The sequence below is a fragment of the Diceros bicornis genome, chromosome 7, assembly GCF_020826845.1.
Source record: "Diceros bicornis minor isolate mBicDic1 chromosome 7, mDicBic1.mat.cur, whole genome shotgun sequence".
NCBI lineage: Eukaryota > Metazoa > Chordata > Mammalia > Perissodactyla > Rhinocerotidae > Diceros > Diceros bicornis.
In genome coordinates this window covers 5,708,264-5,729,693 of record NC_080746.1, presented here as the reverse complement: position 1 = coordinate 5,729,693, position 21,430 = coordinate 5,708,264, and the positions used below count along the sequence as shown (strand labels likewise).

At 53.1% G+C, this 21,430-nt stretch overlaps 1 protein-coding gene across 1 annotated transcript; it reads right to left on the bottom strand.

The window, feature by feature from the left end:
* Nucleotides 1-245: 245 nt before the first annotated feature.
* On the bottom strand, nucleotides 246-21,156 carry ADAMTS8 (ADAM metallopeptidase with thrombospondin type 1 motif 8). The gene is made up of 9 exons (XM_058544797.1): nucleotides 19,979-21,156; nucleotides 11,520-11,759; nucleotides 10,574-10,709; nucleotides 9,752-9,919; nucleotides 8,518-8,819; nucleotides 6,078-6,261; nucleotides 3,479-3,651; nucleotides 3,199-3,374; nucleotides 246-1,425 (listed from the first exon to the last, which is right to left on the bottom strand). Exons 1-9 carry the CDS (start codon nucleotides 21,077-21,079, stop codon nucleotides 855-857), a joined length of 3,051 nt encoding a protein of 1,016 aa, XP_058400780.1. The 5' UTR covers nucleotides 21,080-21,156; the 3' UTR covers nucleotides 246-854.
* Nucleotides 21,157-21,430: the final 274 nt, after the last annotated feature.

Below are 21,430 nucleotides of genomic sequence, written 5' to 3'. Positions count from 1 at the left end.
CTAGATGACCCTAATGCCCAGTGAAGTTTGAGAACCATTGGTCTAGATTATGCAAACGAAGAGTTGCGTGAATGAGCTGAACTCTGGCAGGCGTATGAGAACTCAAGAGGAAGGCCTGAAGAGACTCGGGCACAATGCCAGCTTCCCTGTGCGTGTTCCAGGTGAGCTGACCTGGTTTTGGCCTCTGTTCTTGGGCTCTGCGTCCCCTGCCCTTTCCAAAGAAATACTGAACCAGATCAGACCACTACATTGGCACAAGATCACACTTTAGTTCAGAGACACATTTGCATAAATACTTGAAATGGATCCACCTCTGCAGGTGGAAGTCTGAGAACATGTGGCTCTCCATAGTCCTGCAGCTCCGCAGCCCTGGAGGCGATGGATTTTAATACTGAAGGCAGTCACGGTCATTTGTGAAGACAGCTCGGGGGCGCACTTAGGGAGCAACCCCCATCTACACCTCTTTGACTAATTTTTTCCCCTCTGAGGTAGATTATTTATCAGGGAGACCAAACAGAAGAAAATTTTTTTCATTTAACTTTGCTAGTCCTTTGCAAACAGGCTGACTGAGTCTCCTGTTTGGGTCAATAAGTGCACGTTTTACCTTTTAACCTAAGCCCTCTACTTGAACCCAAGCAAGGTCCAGTCCACTAGATAGTAGACTTTAGGATCTGTTGTCCATGTCCTCTTTTCTCCTCCCCCTTATGAATTCATGCCCAACTGCAGGGACTGTGACAATAGGAGGCCTGGGTAGGCCATGCCACCTCCATAGGTAGGCTCAGCAAAGTAGGGACGTTGTCTGTACCCCAGCACCCCAAGTCCATGAGCACAAGAGTGGCCTCCACCCCACTGGATCACAGGGGGCACGGCTGGCTCCCGCAGGCCTTGGCATCCTCAGGTTTCAGAGCCTTGTCACAGGTGGCAGAGGCCTGGCCGTTGGGATCCCGGCACTCCACAGTCCGCCGCTGCCAGCCAGCTCCGCAGCTGCTCGAGCACTCAGACCAGTCCCCCAGGACCCACTGTGCATTGATCAGAGGCTGGATGACGTTGGTGGTTGCTCTCTCTCTGCTGTTCTGTATGCTGAAGTTCACGTCATTAGGAACAAAAAAGGAATATTTGACTTTGGGCCGAAAGACCTCACCAGGGACTGTCAGGAGCTGCACGGTCAGAGGCTCAGGCAGAGGCTGGAAGCTCTGCAGCCGCTCCAGGGTGGCAATGGAACCACTGTACTTAAGGATGGTCCCCTTCACCAAGATGTCCTGTTCTATGGCAGAGATGGCCAGGTTTCCGTTGAGCAGATATTGCCCATCGGCGGTCTTCAGTGCTAGGTAGTTGCCATCATTCTGGACCCCTGGGTGGCTCCGCTGTTTCACGTCAATGTTAGTGGCACCAGCTGGGATGGTGACGATGTCGTTGTAGCCATAACTATGATAGGAACAGAAAGAGACCCTTAGGACCAGTGGCTACTCAGCCCAGTGCCTCAGGAAGTTAGCATGCAGGTGACTGGAGGTAGGCAGACAAAAACCACTGGCAAATAATTAAGTAGTTGCCCCCAAATTCCAATAAGTTAGCTGCTGAGGCGGACAGGAATGTTTTGTGCATTGGGATTTTCAAGGGTTCTCGCTTTGCCTGGCAACTCTGTTTCAAATGTCTGGAGTTTAGCTATGTGGATCTTGACAATAATAGCCCAGAGAGGAAGGCAGCCCAGAGGGGTTTGAAAGCTGCGTCAGTGCTGCCAAACCTGGCAGCTCTTGACTCAAATGAGATCTCAAACACATTTAGTTCCCTTGCACTGGCATAAAACTTTGCTTGGCCACTTCCATACCCAGAGCTCAAACCCATGTGGGAAAATCTGTTCCACACACTTGTTCTACAATCCGGCCAGAATGGACATCTCACTCCACATCATCGAGTCAGTCAGTTCCTAGCATGTGGTTACTCTGGCTCTAGGGCAGGAACCAGGTAAAGCCTGCTTCTGTGGAACCTGCTGCTGGGCGCCCAGACACCACGAGCTGTGCGCTTCTGCGGGGGTAGGATGCTGTTTGGGGAAAATGTTCAACTCTATGGTAGGTCTAGGGCTTTATGTGGGATGGAGAAACCTTAGTTCTTCTTCTTCTGCTCTGGGGTAAAAGTATTGGAGCTACTTTAGCTGGGAAGAAAGCGATGAGGATTGCTGAGGAGAGTCAGTTGGTTCTTTGCTATGCTCGCCTGACACCCAGCTGGGCCAGCTGCTTAGTCTAGTGCGGCTGTGAAAGTACCCGCGGGCCCACATGTCTAACGCCTCCAGAGAGCTGGCCGAGGACCTCAATACCCCACACCCCTGCTTCTGTTTTCTATATGCCACGAGATTAAACTTGAAAAGACTCCCAAGTTGTCTGCTGTAGGCTGGTTCTGTTCTCTGGGCCTGATGAGATGAGAGACAGAGAGGGGCACAGCGTGGCCTACAATGCACGCCCTTGACCGTCCTTGCCAGGAAGTGCGTGTAATGGCAGGAGAAAAAGAGCCCAGGAATTCAGAAGCCCAGGTTCTCTTCCTGGCTGTCATTAACTATCAATGTGACTTCATAAGAGTCATGTAATTGTTTTGTGCCTTAGTTTCTTCATCTGTAAATGGGGAATAATAGTATTGGCCTTGCCTACCTGATAGACTTATTTTAGAAATCAAATGAGGCCACAGAAGTGAAAGTACTTAAACAGATACTAGGAGCTTTATGAACGTGTGGCTCTAAGATGTGGGAAAGCGTCTGGAGTTCTCAGTTTCATGAAAGCACCTAGGCCACCCCGCCTTTTCTCTACCACCTTTTCTGAAGATCCACCTGCAGCAAGGACAGGACATGTCTGTTGTAGGGTAAGAGGTCCTTCCCAAATCAGGCCTGGAGGAGCTGCTTTCTGGCACAGGTCCCGGTTACTCAGTGTAGCTCCATTGCCGACTGACTCAGAGATGATACATCCCTATCCATGTGGCCTCTGGCTGCCCTGTGTGCCGCCCTCTCTGGGCCAGACCTGTGTCAAGTACTCTGCCCATCTCATGGCTCCTTACAATGACTCTGAGACAGACAGGACTGCCGATGTTTCATAAAGAGAGTGAAGCTCAATACTCCAGGGTTATTAAGTAGAGCCGCAATTTAAACCTGGGCCGGTGTGATTCCACAGCCCTGTCTACTCTTTGCCTCGGTGCAGAACTGCCAAGGAGACTCACCTGGAGGGGTTGAGGGAACCGGAGACCTTCCTGCAGGAATTGCCTTTGCCCCCACACACCCCACATCTGTCCAGCTTAATAGGCGAGTCCACCACGTGGTCACAGCCAGCCTTGACACACTGGCCACGCACGCAGATGGCCAGAGTCTCCGGCCCACATAGGGTGCCGTCAATCACCTGCAGCCGGGGAGGGAAGGTAAGAGAGGGTGTGGTGAGCACAGAGGCAGCCCGCGGCTGGGGGTGGGCCAGGGGGCCTGTCTGAGTTCCAGAAGGATTCTCACCTTGGCCTCGAACACTTTGAACTCACTCCTCCCCCGGGCTCGGCAGAACAACTTGCAGCGGTCCCGGGGGGACACCCCTGCATACTTGGGAACCCACTGCAGGAGGTTCCCGTCCACATCAGTGTAATTGTAGGCATTGTACTTCTCACACTGCTGCTCCCTGAAGCTTTTCCCTGAAAAGAGTAAGAAACGGCATGGAGTGAACACTGGGATTCAGGGCACCTTTCTTCCTCCTGGTTTTGACTCAATCCCAGGACGCAGGTCTTGTGTCACCTGGGCGCTACATTCCTAGACACACGCGACCGAGGTCCATGTGTGACCCTTACTTATAGGGGCAAGGAAAGGAGCATCCAGCCTCAGCTGGGCTTTCTGGGATAAACATCCTTTCCATTTGGGGAAGATATTAATTCTATTTTACAGATGAATAAACTCAGGCAGGGGACAATTCAGTAAGCTTGGAAGGCACAGATGACACATGGAGCTATATTTTCAGGCCTCTGCTAATTGTGCTTTATCTTGACTTCCTTGGTGACATTGGACATGTGGCCAAAGACTCCCAGATCTACATCTCTAGTTCTGATCTTGCCCCTACACCCCAGTTGCTGTAATTCTAGGAGTCTATGGGGGAGCTCCATTTGTAGGTACTGCAATTACCTCCACCTCAACAAGGGCCAACTCCATATGGCTCCTCCATGAACTGGTTTGATTTTCGTTTAGTGATGCCATCATATTCCAGCCTGAGACTGGAATCCTGGTATCTTCTGAACATTTGAGCATCTACATCCACTATTTCCAACCTGACATTAAGTCAGGACAATCAGGACTATACTCAATGTCTCCATCCCACTCTCACCATCTCAGTCCACCTCTTGCCAGCCCAGGCCTTGTGGATTCACGCGAGACCTAGTGCCCAGCCTCCTACACAGAGCCTGCCTCCTCTCCCCTCCTGCAGCATGCTGCTTCCCAAACAATCTGTCTGAAGTAAGACATGTTTTTTTTTCCATCATCCTGAAATTAAACCTGCTCTTACTACTAAGGTTCTCCACTCTAACTGTACATCTGTATGGCCTGTGGAGATTTTTCAAAACATAGATGGCCATGGCCTATTCCTGAGATTCTGATTTCAGTACATCTGAGGGGTCTGGGCCTCTGTGTTTGAAAAGCTTCCCAGGTGACCTCACGGATAGCCGGCACAGAGACCCTCTAGATGCCATGTTAGCTTTCATGGACCGTTGTGGTCTGGCCTGGAAATGCTAGTACATTTTGCTTGACTCCATCTGAGAGGTGACTCCACCTCTCAATCCTTCCCCACCCAACCCTCTCATCACCATCTCTATCCTCCAGGCCCTGCTCAGTCCTAACTCCCTGTGAAGCTTCTGACTAGCCCAGGCTTTTCCGTGCTCTGAATTCCTCGTAAACCTGGAGTCTGTGCCTCATAGATTAAGCTTTAATTGCGTTGTAAAAGGGGTTTGGATCTCTCACTAGACTGCAAGTTCCCTGAGGACAGAGACCATGCTTTGTGCATTTTTGTGTCATTGATAACATCTAGTATAGTTCTAGCCACACAAGAGGCACTAAAAACATTTGGTGATTGAGATGGTGCCTCTGCAATCATGATATCGCCTATTGTCCATGTCTACCTTGTACCTTATATTCATTCCCCTCCCCTCTCTCTCTCCCCCCTGGGAACGCTTCACCCCACATGCCAGGCAAACTCTCTCGATTCCAGGGCAAGGTTTCTAGAGCCTCGTGGCATTGCTGATCCTTCCCGTCTTGCAAAACTGCAAAGCCTACTGATTCCCCCATTAGACACCAACCCAATGCCAGTGTGTCTTTGCACTTGGATGAGTCTCTCTGAAAGCTCCGCTGTCTTTTGTTGCCTGCCAGTACTTCCTGGAGCTGCCAGTACAGAGAGGAGCTGGATGGGATGGTGGGGAAACTTCTAATGATCCTTCTTGCCAGTTCTGCGGCTGCCCCTACTGCCCCTGAGTTAACGTGTGCACTTTCTAGTGGGTACTAGGGGGTAGGAATGTGCCAAGGGGAGGTAGAGACGGTGTTGCTTCCTGGGAAGGTTCCATTAGGCAGTTGCCATGGCGCCAAGGGAAGATGGGCAACTCTTCTCAGAAGGAATGTACACTAGAATCAGATTCAGAAGTCCTCCCTCCGCCCTGGGCTGAATGTTGGCTGGGAAGACAGTGGAGGTTTGGCTCTAACACTTGCTTTGGAAAACCCTTCCATTCTGCACACAGACACGGGTTCACATGCCTCCAGGAGGATTATTATCCTAGACGCTAGCCCCTCTGCAAAGGCCTCCCTCCTTCCCCCGAATAAATTTGGTTAGGAGTGACATCCTCTATCTCCATGTCTTGGAAGACCAGGGCAGTTTTTCTCCTTGACTTTGCCATGCTCTTTCAGCACAATGAGAGCTGTCCTGGGTCGCTAAGGGCTGCCCTAAAACTTAGTACCTTGTAGAGCCCATCTATGTCTGGATCACAGGTAAGCTCTGCATCCTGGGAGACCCACCCTCCTCCTCCTCTGGGGATCTGCTGCAGCAACAACAGCAGCTGCTCTGGCAGGTGTGGCCACAGGTGGCGATTACCATCAGGTGGGCATTCCTCTGTGTGGCACGACTGATACTTGGCTCTCCGACCCAGGCAGTATCTTCCTCCGTTCTGAGGCTCAGGGTCCTTGCACTCACGGTGTGAAAACTGGACTCCTCCTCCACAGGTCCGGGAGCATTCTCCCCAGGGTCCCCATGGGGCCCAGCCTCCATCCACCATGGCCTGCAACACACAAGGCCACACTGAGTCAGAAGTAGAGGTGAGGAGGCCTCAGCTCTTGGCGTGACAGGGGGGCCATGGCCCTGACTTCCTCATCTGGTCATGCTTATCCTGCTGCATGGAGTTCAGTGAATGGCCCTAATCATTCATTTAATGACTGTGTGGCCCGCTTGGCTGTCGGCTTTGTGAACACAAAGGTTGTGCTGGACTTGCTTGGCACTGACCCTCCAGGGTCTAAGACACCATGCCCTTACTGTGGTGCTCAATATTAGTTGTTGAATGAAACTCTTTTATGGGGATAAGATTGGGTCTAATGCGGCGGTTCTCCATCGGGGCCAGTTTTGTCCTCTGAGGACATTTGGCAATGTTTGGAGATATTTTGGTTATCACAACTGGGGAGGGCGTGTGCCGCTGGCCTCTAGTGGGTAGAGGACAGGGGTGCCACTAAGCCTCCAACAATGAGCACGCAATAATGAACAAGACAGCCCCCACAACCAAGACTTATGCAGCCCAAATGTCGCTGGTGCCGAGGCTGAGAAGTCCTGGTCTGAAGGAATAAGGACGGGGAGCTGTTGCCACTAGTCTACAGCTACAGTTCCTGTGGGAAGATAATGCCGGGACGAGAACAGGGTGGGTTCCTACTTTACAACCGACCTGTGAGAACAAAGCTTTGCCTCTGGTGGCTTCACAGAGTTTTCAAAATGAAAAAAATTGTTTTAAAAATTACAAAAGTGAAAACGTACAGGGGCCGGCCTGGTGGTACAGTGGTTAAGTTCGTGCGCTCCGCTTCAGCAGCCCGGGGTTCGCAGGTTTGGATCCCAGGCGCGGATGCATGCACCATGCATCAAGCCATGCTATGGTGGCATCCCACATATAAAACAGAGGAAGATGGGCACAGATGTTAGCTCAGGGCCAATCTTCCTCAGCAAAAAGGGGAGGATTGGCAGCAGGTGTTAGCTGAGGGCTAATCTTCCTCACCAAAAAAAAAAAAAAGGAAAAATACAGGAATGTGTAAAAAAGAAAGTAACACTTTAAAAAAATACCATTACCCAGATAAAACTATTGATATGATTTTCATCAGTATCCTTTCACGCTTTTGCTCTGAATATATAATCATAAAGATGTGGTGTTTTTATTTTACACAGATATGATGCTGTCATATATATAGTATTTTATAGCTGTCTTTTCCCATTAAAAATAGATGATAAACATCCCATGATCATTCCATGTCAACCTCTCTCTGCATGGAGCTTGGCTCTGGTGCTGGGGAATGTTGGATAGACGCATGAAGCACGGGCGACAGGAGGGGGTCGGGCCCCAGAAGAGAAGCTCAGTGTCTGAATGGGGGGAGGGTCAAGGTGGCTGAGGGTGAATCTGTGAGTCCTGCGCTGGCTCTGGCTTAGCAAGAGTGTGTGTCTCACTCGGCCCAAGCAGGCTCCTGACACTCAGTGCAAGGGACACGCCACTGAGGACAGCCCTCTGGAGAGTGCTCAGGCCACCCTGGTGATTCAGCGCTGGGCGAGGACCAGGCTGCAAAACTCAGTGGATGCTGTTTCACAGAGATGGCTCAGTGACTCGCCCTAAAAGAAATGTGATCAGCCTCACAGTTTGGAAGTATTAAGAGCAGGGCAAAGAAGTGAATCATTTAAAACCTCTCCCTGGTATTACCTTGGTTTTTCTTGCAAGTCTACCCTGTCCTGGGCCAAGTTTTCTCTGCCTGGTTGGAGGCGGCTCTGCTTCCTCCTCCCCTCCTCCTCTTTGGGTGTGGAATTCCCACAATGACTCTCCTGCTCTTAACCTCTAATTACACATTCAGCTCAGACATGGTAGGATGTGAATGCTTTTCCCTCAGTTCTTGACGGGATGTTTCTCTTCTGCTGTCACTCTATCTGTTCATAATAGAATTCATCACGGCTTCCATTCACTGAGTGCCCACGTTCGGTCTTTGTGCTGGAGTGTTTCACACCTATCACCAATTCTCACAAGCTCTCAAGTCAACTCCAAAGGAGGAGTTCCCCAAACACCCGGAGGACTGGTGGCATCGTCCATCTGCTGTGAGGACAGCCTTGAAGCGTTCCTCTCATGTGTGGATAGACAGGCTTTACTTTGCTTATTAAACGATGAGTGATTTTACTTAGAAGTTATAGTTGCAGCCTGGTTCAAAGTATCTTAATTCATGGCTCTCAAGTGTGCTTCCCTCCTTGAACATAGCCCTCCCCCTGCCCTCTTCCCCCACCCTCCCAAGTGGCTGTCCCTCACCTTGGGCCTCTCCACTTCCTCCTCAGGCAGACAGCTGCCATCCCAGCAGAGATGCCCAGGCCCACAGGGCGTCCCGTCAGCCCAGGGCAGGCTGCCGTTCTTCGTGTGGCAAAGGGGCTCCGCGCCATCCATGTGGCACCAGAGCTGGGCGCAGATGTCCTGCACAGAGGTGTTGGGGCAGTGGCGGAAACCCAGCCCAAAGATCTGCTTGCACTGTTGGTCCAGGTCATAGAGGGCCCTGCGGCCTGGGAGGTCTGTCGGGAGGGGCAGGGCCGAGGTGGGGGCGTCCAGGAGACAGTCTCCTGAGAAATGGAGGAAGCAGAGGGACAAGAATAAGGGGCAGGGGTTTCCCCCTCTCAGCTCTCCATGGCCTGCCACAGTACCCTTAGATTCCCATTGATGGGTTTAAGGTCTAGGCATCATGGTTTCCTTGTCAGTCTGAAAACTGTCAACACTCAAACATCTATATAGAGGTTATCCAATTGTTGACAATTAGTAGCAAATTTTTTTTTTAGGATTGAATTTCTTTTGTTATCCAGAACATCTTACATGCATTCAGTGTGTGCCTAGGGAATGCCAGTTAATTATAATACTAATCTATGTCACAATACAATTGGGGATGTAAATGGGCTCTTAAAAACCATGGCATGCAAAATAAAGCCAAAGTATCGATGTTTGGATAATCTATTATTTTTGTCACATTATTTTATCATATGTGTCCCTGCTGCCTTCAAATGAGAAGAATCAAGAATAAATTGTGTTTTCACTGCTTTACTCAACAAGTGGAACTGTTTTAACCAGGCCCCCTCCCTCCTTGCTCTCACATGACTTGCTGCTGCCTCTGCCATTTCTAAGCTATCATATGAGCTATGTCTCTTCTCTCCTTGGTACTACAAACGTTCTTCCATTCCTTTAAGCTCTTTTCAAACCCACCTCTTCCAGACAAGTCTTCTCAGACTGCTTCCACCCACTTTGTGACTAATAATCTCAATTAGCCAGAACTCAGGCTGCTGGAAGATGGGGCAAGGGAGAACATGCTTTGTGGGAATGGTTGTAATGCATGGGAGGGTGGGTGAGGGACACGTCTCTGCAGTCTCTTCTAACGCTCAGTGTCTGCGATGCTCTGTGATGGAGCACAGCTGGAAACAGTGTAGGTGCTATTAGCCGTCTAAGGGGGCTGCCAGACAGAGTTCAACCGCTGGCAGCTGGCAGGAGAAACCCGAGGGACGCCTACCGTGCCCCCCATCCAGGAGCTCCGTGAGGTACATGGCACTGCAGGGAGACCAGGGCAGCGTCTTGTTTAGGTGGACGAAGAGGGGCGCCATCATGTGGTGCTTATCCATGGGCCCAAAGAGCCGCGTGCAGGGCTTGGAGTCGTCGTGGGGCATGCTGAGGACGTGCCCTGGGGATGGAGAGACCCGCAGTCCACCCCAACCAGCCTCCCCTGCCCTCCAGCCCACCCGCCCTGCCCTGAGGGGCCCCCACATGGTCCAGTACTCCCCCACCCTTTCTTTCTCTCTTGAGAGAGAGCCACACTCTGCTGACACAAAAGCTAACAAGTCACTAGCTCCTCATGGGAACCACCACCCCCTTGTTCCTTAAAGATTTTTGTTTCAGACTTGACCCCGGGCTTTTCTCCTCCAGGGAGCTTTCTTAGAGTGCCGAGGAACACTGATGTCCCTTTACTTTCTGCCTCAGCCTGTCCTAAATTCATGTTCACCTCAATTATTTGCTTGCTTACAAAGCACTCTCTTGACAGCTGATCTTCCCAGAATTCTTACTGCTCAGCTTGGATATGGCATCACAACTTTACTCAAGCATTGGTTTCATGTTCTGGCGTTTTCCTGGTGACCTCTGACGATGGTCCAGGACATTATTTTAACATTTTGGCCTTATGCTCAGGGTGGGAATGGAGAAAGCAAGCATCTGTTTGCACAGATCACTCTGTCAGAATGATGAGGGAAACCAGCTAAGTCTGCGGGCTGATATTCCTCAGCCCCGGGAAGAGGCGGTCCCTCTGACACCCTGGAGTAGGCTTGGGCATGGCAGGTCTTACCTAGCTCATGGGCCAGAGTGTAGGCTGCCTGGAGCCCCTCATCCTCGATCACAGAGCAGCTCTTGCTGGGGTCGCAGATTGTGCCGATGTCCGCCACGCCCAGGGTGTCACACATCCCCTCCTTCCCACAGAAGTTCTGCTTGGTGGAGAGAAAGAGCGTGAAAACAGAGCAGAAAATCTTCCTGCTCCTGTCCTCCTGAGTTGAAGGAAATCTGTAAACCAAACGCCCTGTTTCTTCACATAGACTGCCCGTGTGAGGAAGCCCGTTTCTCTTCCTACGATGCTGTGTTCTAGGGCCGGCTGGGACTTGGAGAGCCTGTTTTGGGAGGCAGGTCAGCCTAGTGACTAAGAGCACTGACTCTGCAGCAAGACTCCTGGGACTGACTATCGGTGCTGCCACTGGTGGCCGCTCTGTGCCTCAGTTTCCTCAGTTGTAAAAGGTGGCTAACAGCAGTTGCCTCATGGGGTCATCGTGCGGACTAAGGAGTGAACAGGGCCTGGCACACATTATTACACTCTCTAGACTTCAGGAAGCTGTTGAAATCACACCAGTGGGTAGGCCTCCTGAATTGGGGCGATCTTGAGGGTGACCCCTGGTTGCCTGCCCCTATGGTTAACAACCATGAAGATAGACCTCCTCTCTTAATTCCAGCTCCAGATTTCTCACTGGGCAGTCTAAGCCCATTTCCTCTTGTTATGACCTCAGCAGACAGCTGGTCACAAACTTTTGGAAAAGAGCCCTTACGAGATTCTTCTCCTTCCCTTGCAAATACCTCACACTTGTCCTCATGACCTCCTCCTCATAGTTCCACACATGAGGCTCCTGGTGTCCAGCTGGGGCCAGCAGGAAGACATTTCCCATGTTTGGGCAGGCCTAGTGGTCCTCCTTTTGATCCGCCCATCCCGCCTCCCTTCCTCCCCGGGGTTTCCGGAGCCAGCCACAGACCTGTCTGGTGAGCAGAATGGCTGTGTCGAAGTGTTCTGGGTGCCGGTCGCTGGGCTGGTTGAAACGCCGTTGCCAGTTGCAGAAATTGCGAAGCGTCAGCCCACCATTGTCGGACACTTCCGGGCCCCACTGTTCATCCTCCACTATGAGCACTTTCACCACCATCAGGCTGACAGAGTTCCTGATGCTGGGGTGCTTGTAGATGCGGGCTGCCACAGACATCAGCGTCAGGATGTGGTTCTGTCGAGAAGGAGGGAACAGGCAGAAGGAAGGGTTCAATCTCCTGGCCCGTTGCCTGCCCACTGCCACCACCCCTTATTATGCACCCCATGTGCCAGGCTCTGTGCTGAGCATCTGACATATAGCATCTCGATGAAGACTCACAAAACCCTTGAGGCATCTGGCATTGTTTCTCTTCATTTTACATGTAAGAAAATTGAGGCTCAGTAACTGGCCCCAAATCACAAAGCTAATAAGTGTAAAGCCAGCATTTGAACCCAGACCGCCTGGCTCCAAAGCTTGTGCATTTAACACCTAGACTAGCCACATGTGGCTATGTAAATCTAAATTAATTAAAATTCAATAAAATTAAAATTACAGTTCCTCTATCACACTGGCCACATTTCTTCTTCTTTTTTTTTTGTGAGGAAGATCAGCCCTGAGCTAACATCCATGCTAATCCTCCTCTTTTTGCTGAGGAAGACCGGCTCTGAGCTAACATCTATTGCCAATCCTCCTCCTTTTTTCCCCAAAGCCCCAGTAGATAGTTGTATGTCATAGTTGCACATCCTTCTAGTTGCTGTATGCGGGACGTGGCCTCAGCATGGCCGGAGAAGCGGTGCGTCAGTGCGCGCCCGGGATCCGAACCCTGGGCCGCCAGTAGCCGAGCGCGCGCACTTAACTGCTAAGCCACGGGGCCGGCCCCACACTGGCCACATTTCAAGTGCGTCAATAGCCATCTGTGTGTGGCTTGTGGCTACCGTATTGGACTGAGCAGACAGAACATTTCCACCATCACAGAAAGATCTGTTGGATTGCACTGGTTGTTCTGCCTTAACCTGGACACCAACCATCTCTCTGCCAGCTACTCCTACCCCCTCCCTGTTCTCAGCCCAGAAGCAATTATCTGAGTGCTCAAGGTTAGTAGAAGTTCCCTCTTAGAATCCAGTTGGGCATTTTCCTGACGTCTGTTGGGGTAACCTCTACCATTCAGGATGGGAATTGTTAAGCCCCAAGACTTTCCTCTAATAATCACTACTAATAATGGCTACTCTACAGTCACAGGGCCCACACTTTACATATCCCCTCATTAAATGCTCACAATAACGCTGTGAAGTAGGTATTGTAATCCCCATTTTACAAATGAGGACATGGGGGTTCCCACAAATCAGATAACTTGTCTAAGGTCACACAGCTCTTAAAGCCAGATGCCAGGCCGGGCGCGTCTGTCTCCAAGGTCCACGCTATGCTCATTACGTTTCCCAGCGCTTGGCCTCCGGTTTCTGCCTAGACAGCCCCGGAGGGTTTATTCCCTTCCGCCTGGGGCTTGAGGGAATCCAGTGGGCCTAATGAGAGCCAGGTGCTGAGGATCACACCTGCTCTCAGTTCCACCCGGCGCAGCTAAAGTAGTCTATGTCATCGCTTGGCCCCTGTCCTATCCCTGGGCTGCCAACTGCTCCCAAGGCTCTGGAAAAGCCTGTGTCAGAGCTCACTCTCCTGCCCCAGGGACCTCTAGAAGGGAGTCTTCTTGGATTATTTTGCAGAAGAGGAGACAAAGGGGCAGAGGCACACCTGCCTTCAGCCAGGAGTATGGCCAGCTGAACTGCCACTCACCTGCCCTGCTCCCTGTTCCCTAGGGCACCACCTCCCGTAAGCCTCTCTTTCTCACTCCTGTGGTCTGGAAGGTGGCAGTGGAAGGAGAGGAAAGAAGGGGTGAAAGGCTAGAGAGGGACATTCCACTGGCTGAGGCCATGTGTGGGAGTTCCAGACGAATCCCATTATTTGTGAATGGGATCTGTCCACCTCGCAGGCAACAAGCCAAGTATTTTGTAAGCCTACAAACAGGGGTTGGCAGGTTACTTAGCATGTCAAGCACTCCAGCTATGTTTAGGCTGATGTAAACATCTTATCAGCAAAGCTGAAACTTGGCACTTGCTCCTGGAGTTGGATTCCTGAGGGAAACAAGCAATCACATCATTATGCAACTGGGGGTGAGGGCTGAAGAGTAGTAGCTTGCTGAGGCTACTTCCTGGCCAGGTCTTCACTGCTTCCAGGGGGCAGAAAGAGTCTCCTGGTCTCTTGCCCTAGGAAGGCCCAGGGTCTGATGGGCCTGGGACCAACTCCTGGAATTTCTTCCGAGGCAACCTGCAACTGTCCTCACAAGATTTCTTCCCTTTGAGTCCCAACTTAGCAATCTCAAAATTGGGGAGATGATATCTTACAAAGAAGGTGTGAAGACAAGAGAGGCAAGCTGCTCAGCATGGGTCCCAGAAGGCTCAGCACAAGGGACTGAAGACTTGAGGTTTGAGAATGGACTGCATTCCCAAGCTGACCAGATCAGACTGAGGCTCTCAGGTAATGCGAGTGAGCAGAGACCATGTAACAGCCACGTCCCAGTGAAAACCAAAGGCACAAGGGCGCAAACTGCTGCATGAAGGATGGGGTGACGCAGTGGTCTTCCCGACACTAAGGTCTTCAGGGAGTCTCCTCCTTTGCATTTCAGGGAGCTCGCATCATCTTCTCTAGACACTGAATAACTGTCAAGCTGAGCCGGCTTCAGAGCCATTGTCTTTCCAGGTTGTGGGTTAGACTTGAGGACATTTCAAAATCCTTCTGGTTGCCTTCTCAGGAGATAATTTCCATTGCAAGAGGGCTGCAAGGATTATGTGGGTCTCCAGTGTTTCTGTTAAAATCTCAAATCCTGGTCCCGCTTACCTCCCCTTCTCTCTTGTCTCACTGAACTTTTAGAGACAGGAAGCCACCATCCCCACCATTAGCTCCTCTGAGAAACAGTGGCAGGAATGCCTGACATCTGCAGTGTGTCTTACGCTTCCCTAGGGGGAAGGACCACTGTGCCTGGTGGGGTAGGTGGCCGTAAGTCTGTAAGCCTCTGATTCTCAGCCAACCCCCTGGGCCAAAAGGGCAGGCCTGACTTACAGTCCCACAGAAAGCTGGCTCAGGAGCTGGTCAGGGAGAAGGTCAGATCGCTCGCTCCACCGCCTGGTGTCTATTTACACTTCCCCGCGCACCATACAGTGAAGGCTGCTTGCTGAAGACTGTGAATGGGATCGTGGCCCTGGTGGAGTGGGAGCCGCAGCCTCGCAGGCAACCTCCAACAACCACGCCAGGTAGGCCGGAGCCCATGACCAGTCCAGCCAGGGGTGCTCAAGCAACCCGGCTCTTGAAGGACTTGGGGATCCCACGCCCTTAATTCTCGTTAGGAAAAGGCGGGGCATTTTCGGGGAGTCTTCTTCTCCACTGGTGCCCCCAGGACCTGGAAAAGAGAAAAAATGCTCCAGCCAGCTAGGCTGGGACAGAGCCCTCTTTGATTCTTTGACCTACAGACACGGAGATTCCTCCCTCAGAGCTCCCGAGGCAGCCAAAGCCAACTATGGTGGGAGTCTCGGGGAAGGCTGGGCCTGGGCCAGACGCATTTCCAGCAGCTCCTTCTGCTCAGAACGTCATCCATTACACTTTGCTATTTGCTCTTCACACCGTGAGTCCTACCATGTTTCCTTGCAGCATGCGTGGGAGAGGCAAGCAGAGGAGGAGTGGTAACATGGAAACCCTGTGACCCCAGCAACCGGCGCCATTACTGTTCCTTTCGGGCATCTCTCTGGGGCCTGAGACTGTGCTGGGAAGGCGGTGGGTGGGGGAGCAAAGGAGGAGGAAAGAAGCAATAGGAGAAAAGAGGGGGTCCAGCACGATTTCCTTCATCTCCTTGTTCTCCAAACAGCAGGGGGCAGTGCCACCTCTCCAAAGCACACATTTACCAGAACCACAGGGAGTCAAGCTTAAATACTCAGAGCTGAGCGAGCTGAAAGGCAGGTTTCTCTGCCATGTGGGGCAGCAGAGCTGGCACAGCAGTGGCTGGTGTGTGACCACACTGCCCTCCCACTCTGCCATCACTGAAGACAACTCAAGTAGCAGCTGGGCTTCCCGGGGCACCCACTCTGCACCACGCACGGGATCGGGTGCTTTCCATGTTTTAGTGTGTCCTCAAGACCGTGCTAGGACATTGGTATAACTATTCCTATTCTGCTGGTGAAGAAAGCGAGGTAGAGGGGCCGGCCGGGTGGCGTAGTGGTTAAGTTTGCCTGTTCTCTTTGGCAGCCCAGGGTTCACAGGTTCAGATCCCGGGCGTGGACCCACACACTGCTCACCAAGCCATGCTGTGGCAGCATCCCACGTACAAAATAGAGGAAGATGGGCACAGATGTTAGCTCAGGGCCAATCTTCCTCACCAAAAAAAAAAAAAAAAGAGAGAGAGAGAAAGTGAGGTACAGAGAAATTGGTAACTTACTCAAGGACATTCAGTTATTTCTATTACCCTTCAAAGGCTATGCTCTTAATCACCACACTGACTGCCACCCTTCTTTGCTACTGCAAGGAAAACTACCGCACAGCCAAAATAAACTCAAACCATTGTCTATGCACCCCCCCACCCCCCCACTGCAGGGGAGGTGGAAGTGGAGAATCAAAGGTCTTTGGATATTAAGGCATTTTCTTTGGGCAATATTTCATATTGTTGATCATTCTGACTGCAGCAGACAAGAGATGGAAAAGACTCATTCTGTTGCCAGTGGGAGAACATAATGCACACGGATGTAATATTGTCTTTCACCCATGAAGACTGGGAACGACTGGTGCCACCCCCAGGACCCTCTCTGCTAAGCAGAAAGTCCAGAAGCTCAGCTTGCAGCTGATACACGGGCGGGACAGATTTCCCAGCCTGGGTGTGGGCACAGCTCAGCACGTCACTCACTCCCTTCCTGCTCTGGTTTCATCCAGGGAACAATTAGCAGCAGCCGGAGGCAGACAGAGTTAATGGTCTCTTCCGAGGTGGTCCCTCCTCTCAGAAAGCCCCCTTTGTCTGAGCCCCTTAACTCTGAAACCAGATAAGAAGGTGGGAGGCCAGGGCCCCTTCTGTCAAGGGATTAAGTGAACTCAAGTGTACAGAGTTCTGGAAAACTTCACTGTCGCTTGGCGGTGAGACCAGCCTGGAGCATGGCTGACTCCTTCTCTAGGCCTGACGGTGGTTTCCTCTCAGGAGAGGGCCTCCCACTTCGGCTGGGCATCTTTGGACTGCTGGATTCAAGGACCCATTTCCATATCACAGACCAGTGTCGGGGGTGAGAGAGCCACAGTCACAGCCCCTCCTGGTGCTGAGGCAGCAGCGGGGCACAGTAGAGAGAAGCGTGTGCTCCGTTCCAGACACTTGGCTTGCAGACCTGGCCCTGCCACTTACTAGCTGTGTGGCCTTGAGAAAGTCACATGTCCTTCCTCCTCTGCCTGCCTCACAGGTGTCTGCACTGAGGTGATGTGTGTAAACCACTCTGCAAATTGAACACACTCAGAGAGTGGCTTCCCCACAGCGCTGAACTTGCCAGAAGTCTCATCATGAAGCAGCCTCACAAATGCTTAAACTCAAATTGATTACCTAGTTCAGGTGTCCTGCTTCACAGCTGAGGAAATCCAAGCCTTGGATGGGGTACAGTCTCTCTCCATCCTTGTCACACACCCCCCGGTTGCTAAGACACCCCCAAATACCTTCCATCTTTGTGAACGAAGCCTGCAGGAGCCTCCTTGAAGAACTACTTATAAAGAGCAGGATTCTATTTTGGGGAGATGGGTCTGGGCAGGTGAGGTCTTGGGGAACCAAGACTTGACATTCACTTTGTCTTAGCTGAGCTCATGGGCCCTTTTAGGAAGCCCAGGGGATTGAGCTGAGAAGTTCAAGTCCATCCTGTGGCATCTGGTGGCACAGCATTGGCTGGTGTGATGACTGGTGAGCAGTCAGAACAGAGGGGCCACTAGGCGGCCATAGAAACAGCTGTGCCTCAGCCTCTGCCCCACCCAGCATTGTGACAGCAGGGGTGCAGGTGGGCCGTGACGTAATGAGACCAAGGGGAGGTGACGGGGCTGGTCTAGCTGAGAGAGGACTTTTCCTTCAGGTGTGAGACCTGGAAGTAGACCCCTAGGGAAAGGCACTGCCTTCACAGGTGCCTGATGCCTGTTCTGATGTGCTCTCCTGACCCACGTGGGCTGGCTGTGTCTGTGAATGGTCCAGAAACCTGTGTATGTGGAGAGGGAGGAGATGGGACAAGCATGCGCTTGGTCATCCAGCCAGGAGTCATTTGAGGGTGGGAGTCCTTCTGGGTGGCTCTGCGAAGAGAAAGCCAACTTGCCTGAAGCAGCCCTGGGGCAAAACCCAGCCCAGCCTCCTGCTTCAGTGGCCTGGGAATCCTGGAGCCCAGCACCAAAGCATGACTCCTTCCAGATGGCTCTGATATCTGGAGATGCCAAGTGTGTCCCTGAGGCAAATACTCAGTATCCTAAGTGTCTAGGTGATGAGCTGAGAGAGTGAGATGGTCGGAAGGCATTAGGGAGGAGATTTTGGCTCTGAAGACTGAAAAGCAATTACTTTTTCTGCTGTTTCTCCATGTTCTTTTGCCTTTCCTACCTCCTGATTCTCAGGCAGATGTCAGAAACCGGTCCATGCATGTGGGGGAGGGCAGAGGAGGGGCTCAGTATCTCAGCTCTGACTTTGCACTGAATGTACTTCGGCTTCTTTCTGGTGGAGACCCCTAGTAGCCAGGCATGCGGTCCTAACCTGAGATGGGAGAAGCCCCACTTGCCACCCTCTCAAGGACTTGCTTGGGGAAAGGAGTCAGAGAAGGTGATTGGTGCCTCCGCCTGTTCTCAGGGTAGACAGGGAAACAGATATTCAATCAGCAAAGTAGACACAATCAGTAGACACAAAGCCTGTGGGGCTCAAAGCCGAAGGCTTTGAAGCACTGAAGGCTCAAAGCTGCCTTACCATTTTCTGGGAAAAACGAATACCACAACAGCACACAGGGGAGCCTGCCCGGGGTTTAACTGGCCCCTGCAATAGCCAGGGGAGTAGCCACATGGACCTCCCATCCGTAGCTCTTCCCATCCTTTCATCTAGAAAGCATTTCCCAGTGATTGGAGAGTAAGAAAGATGGGGTGAGAAACAGAAGAGCCGACTGCACCTTATCTAGACTCTTCTGCACAGGTGATGCTGGAGCACTTGGTGTCCCCAACAGTCGGGCACAGGCTGAGCCTAGAATAGGGTTCCCAGCCAAGATTGCCATCACTGAAAAAGTGTTAACTGAGCTGCAGCAGTGGCCAGGATCCTTGTTTCAGGGAACTGTGACCTCCGGGCACGTCAGTTCGTCTCTCCCTGGCACATCTCTAGTTCTGTGCTCCCCAGGGGAAGAGAAAGTGCAGCCCTCTCCTGGAACCCCTGCACTTCACCCGGTCCTTGGGGGAGGTGTTGGGACGTAGGGTGACACAGACACCTCCTGCTGAGTCCGCACCATCTGTGAATCTAGTTAGAAACGTTTTGGCTATAGGAGCTGTCCCCCGGACTCAGTTTTCCTGAGTAGAGAGCTGTGTCTGGGCTGACAGCAGCTGGGGTGGACCAAGTATAGTTCTGGCTCCACTAGGAACATTAACTGAGAGTTCATACCCCACTCTCTTCTCCCCTCCCCTTTCCACCGAAGCTTCAGTTTCCCGGGCTGAGCCCCCAGGCAGAAATTCTGTTCCCCTCCCTTCTTGTGCTGATGCTGGCACTGCCAAGTTCTGCCAGGGCCGAGTGCCAGGTTGGCAAGGTAGTCCATGCCGTTTGATCAGAACCAGCTGGGCACACAGAAGTTGGGCAGCCCCCTTCCAGGTTCAACTCCCTCCAAACAATGTCTTTACTTATGGCAACCTCAGTTCTGTAGGCAAAGGGAATGAAATAGCCACATCTTTTCATCCCAGCTGCCTTTCCTTGGGAGCCTCTCAGGTCTGGAGACAGCAGAGGGCTGAGAAATGGGGCGTGGGGTGGATGTTCTTCCAAAATGTTCAATTTTCATCTCTGTTGGAAGAGGCAGGTGGCTGGGGGGGCGATGCTTTAAAACACACTTTCAGTTCAGTTTGCCAACTGCTGCAGGAGATTCAAGATGCCAGGGGTGGGGCGAGCAGTGGGGAGGATGAAGCTCCCGGACCTCCACTCTAAATTGGAAGGGACACGGTGGGGAGGGGCAGTAGGTAGCCCAGGTGTCAGAGGTTAAGAAAAGAGTTACTGCGCTTTCTCAGAAAGGAAAGAACCTCGTTTGGGGTCGGTCTTGGGAGGATGAGGAACGTGAAGGATTTTCTCAGAGAGACTGGAAAGGGAAGAATTTGGAGACTCTGGGAGGTGACTGGGAGCTTCCAGGCAAAGCGAGTCCTACCTGCAAGTCGGCTCCATAGAAGGCGGCCATGGACGCATCGGCCACCAGCAGCGTTTCCACGAAGCGAGCCTCAGACACAAACCGCTTGGTCCTACTTGTGGCCCCCAGGGGTGGTGGCAGCTCGCTGGCGCCTTCCGCCTCCTCTTCTTTGCCCCCCTCTTCCTCCTCCTCGTCCTCTTCCTCCTCGTCTCCTTTCTCCTGCCTCTGACCCTCCCACTCGGGTCCTCCAGGGAGCGGGTGGGCTTCGCTGGCGGCGGCGAGCCCGGCCCCCCAGCGCTGCAGGCGGTGCGGCTGGTGCAGGGAGCCCCCGGCCCCCTGCGGCTGGATGGTGAACTCCTCGCCGTCCAGCAGGAAAGAGCCGCTCAGCCCGCGGCACAGGCTGACGGCCGCCAGCGACTCGGGCTCCCCATTCACCGTGCCCGAGAAGAAGCAGTCGCGCAGCTCCCGCTCGCCCCCGGCCGCCTCGCCCGAGCCTCCGAGGCGCTCAATCTTGAACTCGGGCGCCAGGAAGCTGGCGTCGGGCGCCAGGCGCAGCACGAAGCCCTTGCCGAAGGCGGACAGGTGGAGCGCGAGCTCGCCCGCGCTGCCCGGCAACCGCGTGGGCACCACCAGCTCCGAGGCCTGCCCCCCGCCGCCGGGCCGGGCCGGGGCGCCGCGGGCGAGCGGCGGCGGCAGCAGCAGCAGCAGCAGCAGGAGCGGCGGCCACCGGGGGGCGGCGCGGGGCATGGGGGCTCCGGCTGCGGCGCGGGAGAGGGAAGAAGCCGGCCCGGCGCGGGCAGGTGCTGGCGGCCGGAGCGCGGCCCGGCCGCTCTCTCCAGCAGCGAGACGATCAATCAGCTCGCCGGCCGACTCGGCCAGTGGGCGCCTGGCGGCGGCGGAGGTCCCCACAGCCCCTGCGGATGGCGCAGCGCGCTCCTCCCGCGCCCGCCCGCCCGCCGAGCCGAGCGCGAGCAACTGGCGGCCCAGCCGCGTGCGCCGGTCCTCCGCCCCTGCCCCGCGCGCCGTCCCCGCGCAGCCGCCTCCTGCCTCCTCCCCACCCCGGGAAGCACCGAGTGGGCTGCCGAGCCCTTCGTATTTATACTTTCTTCCCGGCTTTGACATAAGAGGTTTATTTTTGATCTCTCACTATTCCCGTTTCCCCTCCCCTGGGATCAGAGAGAGAAACTGAAGAAAGGGAGCGAGAGAGGAGAGAAAAAATTTTGGATGAAATGTAAAACCAATCAGGAGGCAGCGAGAGTTCCCCCACCCCCACCCCTCCTTAAGTGTCAACTCCAACTTTTTCCCCTTCCCTTTACGCGCGGTCCCACGTTAACTCCTACGATGCTGTACTGGCCCTTCAGGCAGAGTCCTTGGGGAGGCCCCAGTCGCTCCCTCCTCTAAGGCCGTGTGCCCGGGCCACGTCCTCTGAAAAGGCTCCTGCACTGACCCCAGCGACAGCGTTTGGCTCCTTGC

Coding starts and splice junctions, on each gene's coding strand:
- ADAMTS8 (XM_058544797.1), bottom strand. CDS start 21,079: ATGTCAAAGCCGGGAAGAAAGTATAAATACGAAGGGCTCGGCAGCCCA. Junction 8,820..9,751: donor GCTCCTGGATGGGGGGCACG/GTAGGCGTCCCT, acceptor TCCATTTCTCAG/GAGACTGTCTCCTGGACGCC. Junction 1,426..3,198: donor GGTTCCCTCAACCCCTCCAG/GTGAGTCTCCTT, acceptor TTCCTATCATAG/TTATGGCTACAACGACATCG.